The sequence below is a fragment of the Anolis carolinensis genome, unplaced genomic scaffold, assembly GCF_035594765.1.
Source record: "Anolis carolinensis isolate JA03-04 unplaced genomic scaffold, rAnoCar3.1.pri scaffold_7, whole genome shotgun sequence".
NCBI lineage: Eukaryota > Metazoa > Chordata > Lepidosauria > Squamata > Dactyloidae > Anolis > Anolis carolinensis.
In genome coordinates, this window is record NW_026943818.1 from 26,818,736 (window position 1) to 26,832,485 (window position 13,750).

Below are 13,750 nucleotides of genomic sequence, written 5' to 3' on the forward strand. Positions count from 1 at the left end.
ACCCTTTACCTTAACAACCACCAATTCCTCAATACTTTATTTCCCATACCATCATACTTCGCCACAGCAACACATGGCCGGGCACAGCTAGTATTATATTTTACATGTAATATTACTAATAATATTGCAATATAGTTGTATAGTACAATATAGTAATCTATAATGCTTATATTGTGCTATGCTAATAATATAATATATTATATGTGCATATAACTTGTAAGCCGCCCTGAGTCCCCTTCGGGATATAAATGTCACTAATTAATAATAATAATAATAATAGTAATGTAAATGCTGTAATCCACTCTGAGACCCCTAGGGAAGAAGGGCGAAATATAAATAAAATATATTATATTGTTATTGTTGCTATTATTATTATTATTCACAGCATCCACTGTGTTGGACACTGGGTGTATTATTATTATTATTATTATTATTATTATTATTATTATTATTACTATTACAGCTACTTGTGTTGGATGCTGGTTGCTATTTTTCATCCTCCGCAATCCCCTGGAATATAGATCTGAACATGTAATCCTTATGTAAAGAGAGGACTGATCTAGCATGATCGCCATCCGCTCCTGCTTTCTATGTGAACAGATTCAACAATCTGAGAAAGAGAGTCTTATCTTTACTCTTGAATCTCCAATGACGAAAGGCCGCAGAGCCATAACGCTCCCCTTCTGCCACATTCCTCTTGTAATAACTTAAAAGTACATTACAGAAAGCCCAGGCAAGACATCGGGAAAAGAGATGTGAGCAAGCTCACTAAATTATTCATTTTCAAGGAGACAGGCTGCCTTGACATATTGAAGGAACCTGCTGGGAGTATGTTAACCACCACGATAGTTCTCACTTGTACCACAAGCATGAAACAATGAACATGTACTTTCACAATGTAGCAAAACTAAGGACTTCATCCTAGGACCCTAGAAGCACAACCACGAATGCAGCAGTAAGCGGAAAGACACACAGCATCAAAGGAGACAAAGACGTTACCCTCAAACAGATATCCACACAAAGTAGAGGACGGCAAGGTCTACTCCTTCCAATAAGCCAGACTTCCTACCTGTCGGAGACCTTTCAACAACTTCTTCCTTTTCCTGAGGTGCTGACACAGGTTGTGGTCATTCTCCCGGTCCGAACTGTAGTGATGGTCGTGCAGGCTATTTTTTTTCAGATGATACGACAGTCCATTCGTAATCATGTTCCGTTTCTTTTTCACCAAGAGATCCTGATGGTCTTCCACGGGGTCGTGGGGCTTCACGACTACATCCTTCTGTTGAAACAGGGGTCAGAGAGAAAAGAAGCTGAAAGATTGGTCAAGAAGAAGACAACCTCTGGAGAAGAAGCCTCCACTGGACTTCAAACAAGTTAGAAGAGACGCCCAGAGGGCATCTAGTCCACACCCTTAAGTCAGACAAAAAAAAACACAATTAAAGCACCTCCAGGCTCTGTTTACAAACCTCCAGAGAGGTTTAATCACTATAGGAATGGAGTGCTAGTGCTCTTTAAGTGTCAATACTGTTATAAAGTAGAGTTGCGATTATCCAATTTCCGGATATCCAATGTACCGTATTATCCAACGTGCCAGGCCACATGGCCCAAGGTGCTTGAAGGAGGGATGAGACTCTTCCCTCCAGCAAGCACCCGACACTTTGGAGAGGCCTGGTGCGTGTTGCTAGGCATCAACGTGCAGCAGGCTTCTCTAAACCGGGGGCTTGCCGGAGGGATGAGACTCTTCCCTCCAGCAAGCACCCAAAACTTTGGAGAAGCATGGTGCGTTTTGCTAGGCATCAATGTGCAGTGGGCTTCTCTAAACCGGGGGCTTGCCGGAGGGATGAGACTCTTCCCTCCAGCAAGCACCCAACACTTTGGAGAAGCCTGGAGCATGTTGCTAGGCATCAACATGCAGTGGGCTTCTCTAAACTGAGTGCTTGTCAGAGGGACGAGACTCTTCCCTCCAGCAAGCACCCGACACTTTGGAGAAGCCTGGTGCGTGTTGCTAGGCATCAACATGCAGTGGGTTTCTCTAAACCGGGGGCTTGCTGGAGAGATGAGACTCTTCTCTCCGGCAAGCACCCAAAACTTTGGAGAAGCATGGTGCGTGTTGCTAGGCATCAATGTGCAGAGGGCTTCTCTAAACTGAGTGCTTGCCGGAGGGATGAGACTCTTCCCTCCGGCAAGCACCCAGCTTGCCGGGAGGGATAATAGGGCCTCCCTATTATCCGACAGTTTTGGTTCTCTGACATTCGGCCTGCCCGTTTATGTCGGATAACCGGAACTCTACTGTACCTTTTTTGGGGAGTTTTCCCTAACAGTATGCAACCACTCAGGAAGGAAGCATCTATTGAGAAATGATTACCGAGTGAATAGGATTAAACATGAGATTGATCTCCACGCTAAAGTGAATTAAATGTTCTCTGATAACTCGTTGCATGTACTGTCAATAGACTTAATTTATAATCTATGCTTTCAGCCATTTACTCAACCAGCAGGAAGGATATCAAGGTTCGTTGAGTAGAGTGATCTGAAGGATAGCATGATATTATGTGACTAAAGATGATGCTTGGAATTACTACCTGCCAAAAACCATGAGCTGTGAGCTCTCTCTGGTTGTGAATCATGAGAGCTGCACCAAAAAGTTAAACTCAATGGACTCGAGATGCAGACATTTATCTGATTATACTCCTTGGTGAATGAGATGATGTGTGAGACAATCTGGAGGTCAATGGTAAAATCCGGGATAGATGGGACAGAAATCGTATTTGGGTAAACAATGAATTATCTATAACTTGAAATCAACTATGTGTGGGAGGCGGTCTTCATTTTTCCTCTGCAAAATCTCCTTTCATAAGATCTCCACAATGAATAATAATAAGAACAACAACAACAACAACAACAACAACAACAACAACTTTATTTTTATACTCAGGTGAATTCAGGGGCATATGACCTTCCATCCGAGAATCACAAAAACAACATTACAAAGCCTCAATGGGACAAGAAGGAAGGAAACGGTTTCCCTTTGCCACAATTCACTCCTGGCTGATCCACCCAGGAACAAACTAAACATAAGCACCATTTGGAAAGCAATATTATGTGCTCTTAGTAGTAGATTAATGAATGTAATTATCTCCCATTGTGGAAGTGCATGCTACAAACCCTGTAATTTATAGACCGCTATAAAGTTCTAATGCGTTCTTATGTCCGTAAGCTGCTTAACCATAATCTGATGTATTTGTGCCCAGCCTTCTTCCTAAGTGGTTCTCAACCATGCAGTGAGAATAAATCCTTTCAACCCAGTTACTCCTGCTTTAGTGTGACTCAACTGGAGAAACCAACCTTTTGGTTGAGTGCTGAAAAGATAACAGATGCTGGAACACAAAACCTGCTGCTAGTGGTAATTGCTGGGATTTATTCACACTCCCACTGCATTTACGCTCCCACCAATCCATAAAATAGGTCCAAGACAACTCACAACAACAATCATTCAAAATTGCCCGCTTCAAAAGACAGGCTTGTCCAATTCAGTATGTACAAGTGAAGTATGATTTCAATATCACTCCTATGAGAGGTCCTCTTTGTGATCAAAACATAGAAATGAGAACACAAACACGGTGCTATGTCTACACGCATCAACAAATGCTTGAATGAAGGAGAATCTTTCACTGGATAGTAAGAAGGTTTCAAAAGGATGAGTTATCTGCCTAGGTCAGTGGTTCCCAAACTTATTTGGCCTGCCACCCCCTTTCCAGAAAAAATATGACACAGCACCCCCTGGAAAGAGGGGCATGGCTTAGAGGGGGTGGGCGTGGCTCCTGCTCAAGAGGGTGGGGCTGAGCTTCTCCCCTAGTCCAAGATGCAGGGCTGGAAGGGGGAGGGGGAGGTGGGCGGGGCCACAAATGGGCGGCCAGGACTGGGATGGGCGGAGTTACGAGCTCTGAGGTAGGGCTGAGCATCTATCCCTGTCCTGTGGCGCCTGCCAGGACAAAGGGGGCGGGGCTAGAGGAGGGGGCGGGGCCTCTTCCCAAGTGCCTGACAGGGCTGAACCTCTATACCCCGCCCCCGTGTTCTAACAAGTGCCTCAGGGAAGATATAGCCCCGCCCTTTAGTCCTAAAAGATATCTTAGGAAAAGTATAGAGTCTCAGCTCTGTCTCGGGCTCTTGGGAAGAGGCCCCGCCCCCGCCCCTGGCCCCGCCCCATGTCCTAATAGGTGCCATCACCTCCCCCCTGGATCGCTGCAGAGCCCACCAGGGGGCGGTAGTGCCTACTTTGGGAATCACTGGTCTAGGTCCTGATTCATTTGAAAAATCAATGCTGTCACTATCAGTATGCAGAACATGATGGAGGCAACCCACCCAATGCATTGTTGCCTCCCCTTTTCTGCAGAATGACCCTCCCGCTTATTTATTTACAGTACTTCTATTCCACCCTTCTCACCCAAAAGGGACTCAAAGCAGATTACAGGATATACACATGTGGCAAATATTCAATGCCGTTTATACACTGACAAGAAAGACAATTGTACATAGATAGAGGTGTACAATGTTCCCTCACTACTTCGTGGTTCGCTTTTTGTGGACTATGTTCATAAACTTCCTCCTTGGTGGAATCATTGGCATTTTTCTGGTATTCCCTTTATAGGTGCCTTAAAATACATCCCCGCTCTTAAGCGACACCTACTCACATTTTGCTTTCAAACCGCTAGGTAGGCAGAAGCTGGGCTTAAAGCCAGGAGCTCACCCCAACCCGGTTTTCGAACTGTCAACCTTTTGATTGACAAGATTGACTGTACCTGGTAAAGTAACCTGCTGTGCTAAAGCAGGACACATAAAAATCCATAATTTGACTTCCACATCTGCCCTGAGATAGATTGATCCATGACACCCCCAGACTGCATCAATAGGAGAATAGCATCCAGATTAAGAGGAGTCAGAGTCCCTCTCTCTTCCGCTTGGGTCGGACCTCACCTGGAATAACCCTGAGTCCAGTTCTGGGCAAAGCAAATCAAGAAGAAGATGGACAAGATAGAAACTCAGTTAGAGAAGAATGCCAAAAAGGTGTTGTCGAAAGCTTTCATGGCCGGAATCACGGGGTTGTTGTGTGTTTTCCGGACTGTACGGCCATGTTCCAGAAGTATTCTCTCCTGACGTTTTGCCCACATCTATGGCAGGCATCCTCAGAGGTTGTCCTCCAATATATATACCTCACAACCTCTGAGGATGCCTGCCATAGATGTGGGCGAAACGTCAGGAGAGAATACTTCTAGAACATGGCCATACAGCACGGAAAACGCACAACAACCCAGTGCCAAAAATGGTCTTGAAGCCAAACCCTATAAGTACAGGCTTGGGGAGCTAGGGAGGATAGGTTCCAGGAGAAATAATGTCACAGTTTATCCCACCACAAGTCACCCATTAAATGCAGCACTTTATCCATCTGTCTCACCCATTGGGTTTGCAATAGACACTCCTCGCCCTTTGGCCCAGTTCGCTCTCATTTAATCCTTGTTGTGTTTTTGAAATATGTTCTACTATGCCATTTTTACTATTTTACTATGTTACTGTGTATAATTGTTTTTGTCTTGATTTTACTTTTATTTGTTGATGATGTGTATTATGTATGTACAGTAGAGTCTCACTTATCTAACACTCACTTATCCAACGTTCTGGATTATCCAACGCTTTTTTGTAGTCAATTTTTTCAATACATCATGATATTTTGGTGCCAAGTTTGTAAATACAGTAATTTCTACATAGCATTACTGTGTATTGAACTACTTTTTCTGTCAAATTTGTGGTATAACATGATGTTTTGGTGCTTAATTTGTAAAAGCGTAACCTAATTTGACGTTTAATAGGCTTTTCCTTACTCCCTCCTTATTATCCAACATATTCACTTATCCAACGTTCTGCGGCCCGTTTATGTTGGATAAGTGAGACTCTACTATATTTTATTTTGTTTTATTGTAATTACCTGGATTTAACTCCATGTTACCCTTTTTCCCCTAAAATAAGACATCCCCAGAAAATAAGACATAGTAGAGGTTTTGCTGAATTGCTAAATATAAAACCTCCCCTGAAAGTAAGACCTAGCAAAGGTTTTGTTTGGAAGCAGGCCCGCCAAACAGAACACCAGAGCATGCAGGGTCGGTAAATGTAAGTACCATAAAGTGTTGTACATGGAAATATTGGTAGTAACAAGAAATTCTTGATAGGATTCACAGTTTGTCTGGTTATGCTGGTTTATGATGACAACTACTGTACAGTATATAATAAATGTTCTTTTTTTGTTCAACAATAAATGTGAATTCTTCTTCATGGAAAAATAAGACATCCCCTGAAAATAAGACCTAGAGCATCTTTGGGAACAAAAATTAATAAAAGACACTATTTTATTTTTGGGGAAACACAGTAGCTGCCCCAAGTATCTTTGGGGAGATGGAGGCGGGGTGCAAAAATAAAGTTATTGTTATTATTATTCTGTTGCACTAACTACAAGTAAAAATAAAACAGAAGCAAAGAAATGCATATACAGGCATATTGCGCGCATTTGTAATGTGGCCTGAAGGTTACCAGCAGAGGAAATGTTATTGCTTTCGCTTGGAACAACACAAACAGAAAAGGGGAGGAGAAAGAGCTCCACTTTATTGCAAATTGCTGGGGAATAATTCATCAAATCCCCAGCCCAAAGACATCTATTTTCTACTGCACCTTCATTTAGAAACACTTGTTGTATGAAGTTATGAATTGCCTGTTTTAGTTATAGCGTTGAGGAGGAATGTGTGCTCCATCCAGCCGAATTGAATCAATACTCTCCCAAGTACGATTATCTCTCCGTCTACCTAAAGTATTTGTGTTTGTGTGCTTGTTGGTTGGTCAGTTTGTACCACCACAGCTCCTCCATGGCTTAGTGGATCTGGATCAGACTAGGCACACAGACCCTTTATGAGCCAAATTAAAATAATGGAGGGGTTTGAACAATAAAACCCACCCTGTTTGGGCCCAGGGCAGAGGAACGAAGCTGATTTGTTATGGCTGTGGCACAGCTGGTTAGTAGCCAGCTGCAATAAATCACTACTGACCAAGAGGTCATGAGTTCGAAGCCAGTCCGGGTCGGATTGAGCACCCAACCATTAAATAGCCTAGCTCGCTGTTGACCTAAGCAACCCGAAAGACAGTTGCATCTGGTGAGTAGGAAATTTAGGTACAGCTTTATGCAGGGAGGCTAATTTAACTACTGTATGTACTCGAATATAAGCCGACCCGAATATAACCCGAGGCATCTAATTTTACCACAAAAAAACTGAGAAATCATTGACTCAAGTATAAGCTGAGGGTGGGAAATTTCAGAAATAAAAATAGACACCAATAAAATTACATTAATTGAGGCATCAGTAGGTTACATGTTTTTGAATATTTACATCAAGCTCTAACTTAAGATACAACTGTCTAACTCTGATTAAATCATTATTTTCATCTTCTTCAATGTAAATGTACTTCTTATGTATCCTTTTAATAATAATAGAGTAAAATAATACATGTAATAATAATAATAAATGCAGGGAAATAATACATGTAATAATAAATAGAGTAGAATAATAAATGTAATAATAATAAGATCAGAATGAAATAATAAATGTATTAATAATAATAAAAATAGAGTAAAATAAATAAGCTGACCCAAATATAAGCCAACCAAAATCCTCACCCAAGTATAAGCCATGGGGGGCTTTTGTTTAATCCTAAAAAAAGGGCTCAAACACTAGGCTTATACTCAAGTATATACAGGAATTTATGACGCCATAAAATCTCCAGCAGTGTGCAGAAGAATGAGGAAGTACTCCATCAAGGACTCGGTGTCACAAGTGGACTGTGATGCGGCAGCTCCCCCTGTGGCCGGAATCGAGCATACCCTCATGAAAGCCGGAAGCTGGAAAATGTTAAATTGCCTCTGTGTTTGTCTATATATGTTGTATGTCTAATAGCACTGAATGTTTGCCATGTATATGTGCATTGAGATCTGCCCTGAGTCCCCTTCGGGGTGAGAAGGGCGGAATATAAATACTGTAAAGAAATAAATAAAATAAAGATGATTGGTTATGGCTAGGTGAAGGATTGGCAGTTGCTAGGTGAAGTGGCCTTCTGTGATGGCCAAAGTCTGCCCATGCCTGCTGGAGATGCTCCTAAGGAGTGCTCTGCCTTTTTGTTATGGTTTCCATAATGTGTGCAAAGTCCCTGCACGAACCTACGCTCTTGATAGACAAATAAATATTTTAACAAATGCAAACCCACAGATGACTGCTTTTTCATTTACTCCCAGCTGCCGGCAACAACAAAGCTTGCACTCTGATCTTCCTATTAACCAAGCAGACATCGATTCATAAAAGGCTAAGGTACATGAAAATAAATGGCTGTGACATCACTTATGTTGCCTACAACGCTTTAATGGAGGCACATAAAAGGATGGCCTGTCAGAAATGGAAGAACGATTACGAGCCCATCAAAGGGGCATTGTATTCTCTTCTCTCTCATAAAATTGAAGGACGAGGAGGACCTATTTGGGGTCTAGTCAGGGGGAAAATGCCCATATTTACATATTTCCTCAATATGGGCCTCCTCCCATGGATGTAGGTGAACCACAACGCCGATAAATCCCCCCAAAGACCTCCAGTAGAGAGAGTCAGAAACACTAGGATGTCTATGGTGGAGGAAAAACAGAAAATTTAGGATGAAATTATCCTTGTATGAAAGCCTTCACTTGGGTGGTGGGCAGAATGGTGTTTGTGAAGGACATTGGCAGGGTTCTTGGACATGTCTACAGCGCTCTCTATAACTGGGATGTCTGTGGTGGAGGAAATACATGAAATTTAGAATGACATTTTCCCCGAATGGAAAGCCTTCACAAGGTTGGAGGCAGGATAGTGTTTGTGGAGGACATTGGCAGGGCTCTTGGACATGTTTAAGGTGCTCTCTATAACTGGGATGTCTGTGGTGGAGGAAATACATGAAATTTAGAATGACATTTTCCCCGAATGGAAAGCCTTCACTAGGGTGGGGGCAGGATAGTGTTTGTGGAGGACATTGGCAGGGCTCTTGGACATGTTTAAGGCGCTCTCTATAACTGGGATGTCTGTGGTGGAGGAAATACATGACATTTAGAATGACATTTGCCCCGAATGGAAAGCCTTCACTAGGGTGGGGGCAGGATAGTGTTTGTGGAGGACATTGGCAGGGCTCTTGGACATATTTAAGGTGCTCTCTATAACTGGGATGTCTGTGGTGGAGGAAATACATGAAATTTAGAATGACATTTTCCCCGAATGGAAAGCCTTCACTAGGGTGGGGGCAGGATAGTGTTTGTGGAGGACATTGGCAGGGCTCATGGACATGTCTACAGCGCTCTCTATAACTGGGATGTCTGTGGTGGAGGAAATACATGAAATTTAGAATGACATTTTCCCCGAATGGAAAGCCTTCACTAGGGTGGGGGCAGGATAGTGTTTGTGGAGGACATTGGCAGGGCTCATGGACATGTCTACAGTGCTCTCTATAACTGGGATGTCTGTGGTGGAGGAAATACATGAAATTTAGAATGACATTTTCCCCGAATTGAAAGCCTTCACAAGGGTGGGGGCAGGATAGTGTTTGTGGAGGACATTGGCAGGGCTCATGGACATGTCTACAGCGCTCTCTATAACTGGGATGTCTGTGGTGGAGGAAATACATGAAATTTAGAATGACATTTTCCCCGAATTGAAAGCCTTCACAAGGGTGGGGGCAGGATAGTGTTTGTGGAGGACATTGGCAGGGCTCTTGGACATGTCTACAGCGCTCTCTATAACTGGGATGTCTGTGGTGGAGGAAATACATGAAATTTAGAATGACATTTTCCCCGAATGGAAAGCCTTCACTAGGGTGGGGGCAGGATAGTGTTTGTGGAGGACATTGGCAGGGCTCTTGGACATGTTTAAGGCGCTCTCTATAACTGGGATGTCTGTGGTGGAGGAAATACATGACATTTAGAATGACATTTTCCCCGAATGGAAAGCCTTCACTAGGGTGGGGGCAGGATAGTGTTTGTGGAGGACATTGGCAGGGCTCTTGGACATATTTAAGGTGCTCTCTATAACTGGGATGTCTGTGGTGGAGGAAATACATGAAATTTAGAATGACATTTTCCCCGAATGGAAAGCCTTCACTAGGGTGGGGGCAGGATAGTGTTTGTGGAGGACATTGGCAGGGCTCTTGGACATATTTAAGGTGCTCTCTATAACTGGGATGTCTGTGGTGGAGGAAATACATGAAATCTAGGATGAAACTGTCCCCATATGAAAGCCTTCACTTGGGTGGTGGGTAGGATGGTATTTGTGAAGAACATTGGCAGGGCTCTTGGACATTTTTACAGCGCTCTCTATAACTGGGGTGTCTGTGGTGGAGGAAATACATGAAATAATTTTTTAACTGATTTATATTGCACTGTATAATTTTTATATATGCGTTTTATTGTAAGCCGCCCTGAGTCCCTTGTTGGGTGAGAAGGGCGGGATATAAATATTGTAATGATAAATAAATAAATTTAGGATGACATATTCCCCATATTATTCCAGCATTTCGTTCTATAAAAGATTCAGTGACTCAAAATATTAAGCTTTCTCCTTTTTAAATTGTGTTTTATTTAAATGTAGATTTCAACCTTCTTGCCACTGAAATATTAAAGAGAATAATAGATTACAAATCTCTCCCCCTCGTACAACACATGTAAGGTTTTAGTTTGAATAATATTTTTTTTCCTTTCTGAGTCCACATGATTAAAAATATAAAAACCAAGGAAAAGCTCCTTCCTTCAATTTAATAAGCGCAAAAGAAGAAGAAGCAGCTCTTTTTCAAAAAAGTCACAAAAGAAGGGTAATTTGATCTGGAATAGATCTTTGTGTTACCAAATAAAGAGACAGTCTGAAGATTAACTCGGCCCTACACTTCTGGATAATAACCGCAGACCATTAAGTGGAATGGGGAATGAAACTCACAAATTGCTCTGCTTATCTGTCTTTATCTTCCCCATTATTCAATCAGTGGAGAGCAAGGTTCCTCTCCCACGGTTATTTATTCTCCCATTATGCCATTCTTTGCAGTTTCAAGGGAATAAAGAGCCGACAACCACAACATTTGGTGGAGGGAAAGGAGACGCTGCACTTGTATCAGGGAAGTGTAGAACGTAAAGAGGGAATACATTATTATTATTATTATTATTATTATTATTATTATTATTATTATTTTATTGTATGACACAGCAAACAAGATAGATATGCTGGATTTCATATCACAAAATCACAATTCGAACACTTCCCAAGTGTCTAGGACTGTGTGATGTATTTTCGGATGATGCGCGCAGATCCCAGTAGGGTGGCCTTTTGCAGTTCACAGATCGCAATTTTGTCAATGTCTATTGTTATCAAATGCCAGCTGAGATCTTTTGGCATGGCACCTAGTGTGCCCATCACCACCGGGACCACCTGCACTGGTTTCTGTCAGAGTCTTTGAAGTTCAATCTTGAGGTCCTGATAGCGGCTGAGTTTTTCCTGTTGTTTTTCGTCAATGCGACTGTCACCTGGGATGGCAGCATCAATGATCCAAACCTTTTTCTTTTCCACAACTGTGATGTCTGGTGTGTTGTGTTCCAGAACTTTGTCAGTCTGGATTCGGAAGTCCCACAGTATCTTTGCGTGCTCATTTTCCAATACTTTTGCAGGTGTGTGATCCCACCAACTGAGAAACTTGGAACTGCAGCTGAGAGTTCCGCAGTTTGTGGGAGTGGAGAATCAATGAATTGGCTTGCAGATACAGGGAGAAGTCCAGTAGCAGCTACCAGCGCCTAAGAGACTGTCTTTCTTCCCCATACTATTCGTTATATTGTTTCTAACCCTTAATAAACTTAGTTACCCTTGACTTTTGCTTCTCTGTATCTCCTTTTGCCTCCGAGTCCTTTTCTCGCCCATTTCCGCATTGCACAGTGGGCTGGTGGTCGCTTGGGCCACATGGACCACGGCCCTCCACTGCCCCCAGAACAGGGCTCATTCTCCTCCTTTCCCCAGGCCAAACCACCCTCTCATCTCTCTGAAACCCCTCACCAACCTCCCCTTCCCATGGGTGGCCTGGTTCCATCAGTGGGGGGCCCAGTATCCACCAGATCTTCATTTTCCCCTTCTACTCACATTTCCTATCCCGCTTATCCGTAATTCACCTAACCTTTGCCCCAATAACCCCATGTAAACACTAACCTCCCCCGCGGATACTGGGACCTACCTATTTGCCCTGATATCCGCAGATTTACTGCGTATGCTTTCCCCTTCCCTGTGGATATCAATCTAAACTACCTATTCGCTGGATTCCCTCGATATCCACGAGCCCTTTTCTGTGTGTGAATTTATTATATTTTATGTTCCAATATGAAATCCTTTTGGAGAAGTTTGCCACTCATCGGCCTCTGCGATGACCTTTTGCCCCATTTTCCTAACCCGGGAAGTCCATCCAGCAGCCAGCTGTCTTCCTTGGCATCATTTACATAAGAAGAACTCAATCACCCACCTCCTTTGGGCCAGTCCATCTCTGCTACCCTGTTTCCCCTAAAATAAGACATCCCCAGAAAATAAGACCTAGTAGAGGTTTTGCTGAATTGCTAAATATAAGGCCTCCCCCAAAAGTAAGACCTAGCAAAGTTTTTGTTTGGAAGCATGCCCGCCAAACAGAACACCAGAGCATGCAGGATCGGTAAATGTATGTACCATAGAATGTTGTACATGGAAATAATGGTAGGAACAAGAAATTCTTGATAGGATTCACAGTTTGCCTGGTTATGCTGGTTTGTGATGACTAAATGTTAATTTTTTTTGTTCAACAATAAATGTGAATTCTTCTTCATGGAAAAATAAGCCATCCCCTGAAAATAAGACCTAGAACATCTTTGGGAGCAAAAATTAATATAAGACACTGTCTTATTTTCGGGGAAACACGGTAGCCCTACAGCCCTACTAGCCAAACTGGGCAGAGGATGACAGGACCTATTTGCCTCAGTCGCCCTTCCTTTTTTTCAGTCACCTGGACATTACCACCATTAATCAAAAGGCATGACCATCCAGATCGCCAGGGGGTCATGCCCCGTCTCCAACAATGACATTTCCCCTTTCCCAGGAACTGACCAATTAATCCTATCAGCATGGACAATATTTCTGTTTTTGGATTCAGAGGCACTGGACCCATTTGTGGGGACTCATACCGCCATTATCTTGACAATAAAACCCATGGGACTTGATGACCCCCTTTGTTCGTCCCTTGGCTGGCAACTGATAATCCCCTTAAGACACATCATCCTTCCAGTAAACATTTAGAAATTTGAGTCTTCACACATAATCATGACACCATCTCTGCCATCCTTACCACCCTTTTTGCAGGCAGGCATCCAATGCACCCAGAACACACTACATCAAAATCATCTTAAGTCCACAATATGCTCTTAAATCTTTCCATGAACTTCCAATGGGTCTGTGGACCCCTGCTTCAAAATCCCTGCCATAGATGGTCTGCAGCCTTTAAAAGGCCTCCCATATACTGCCTCCATGTCGCTCACATTTATACTCATATGTAGCTTAGTCTTTTTTTCCCCTCAGCTAAAAAGCCCCAGGCATTCTCTCACAGACTGCCTTTGAAACATGGCTAAAATAAAATCCTTGAACCTCCCGAGAGTGAA

The 13,750-nt window shown here is 42.8% G+C and overlaps 1 protein-coding gene across 6 annotated transcripts in view; it reads right to left on the bottom strand.

Moving 5' to 3' along the window:
• The window catches only part of auts2 (activator of transcription and developmental regulator AUTS2), a 481,369-nt gene that overhangs the window by 427,412 nt on the left and 40,207 nt on the right, over positions 1–13,750 (bottom strand). For all 6 annotated transcript variants that reach the window (XM_062960188.1, XM_062960191.1, XM_062960189.1 and 3 more), the window contains exon 2: positions 1,070–1,279. In XM_062960188.1, coding sequence (XP_062816258.1) covers positions 1,070–1,279 — 210 coding nt within the window. The remainder of the gene's footprint in view (positions 1–1,069; positions 1,280–13,750) is intronic.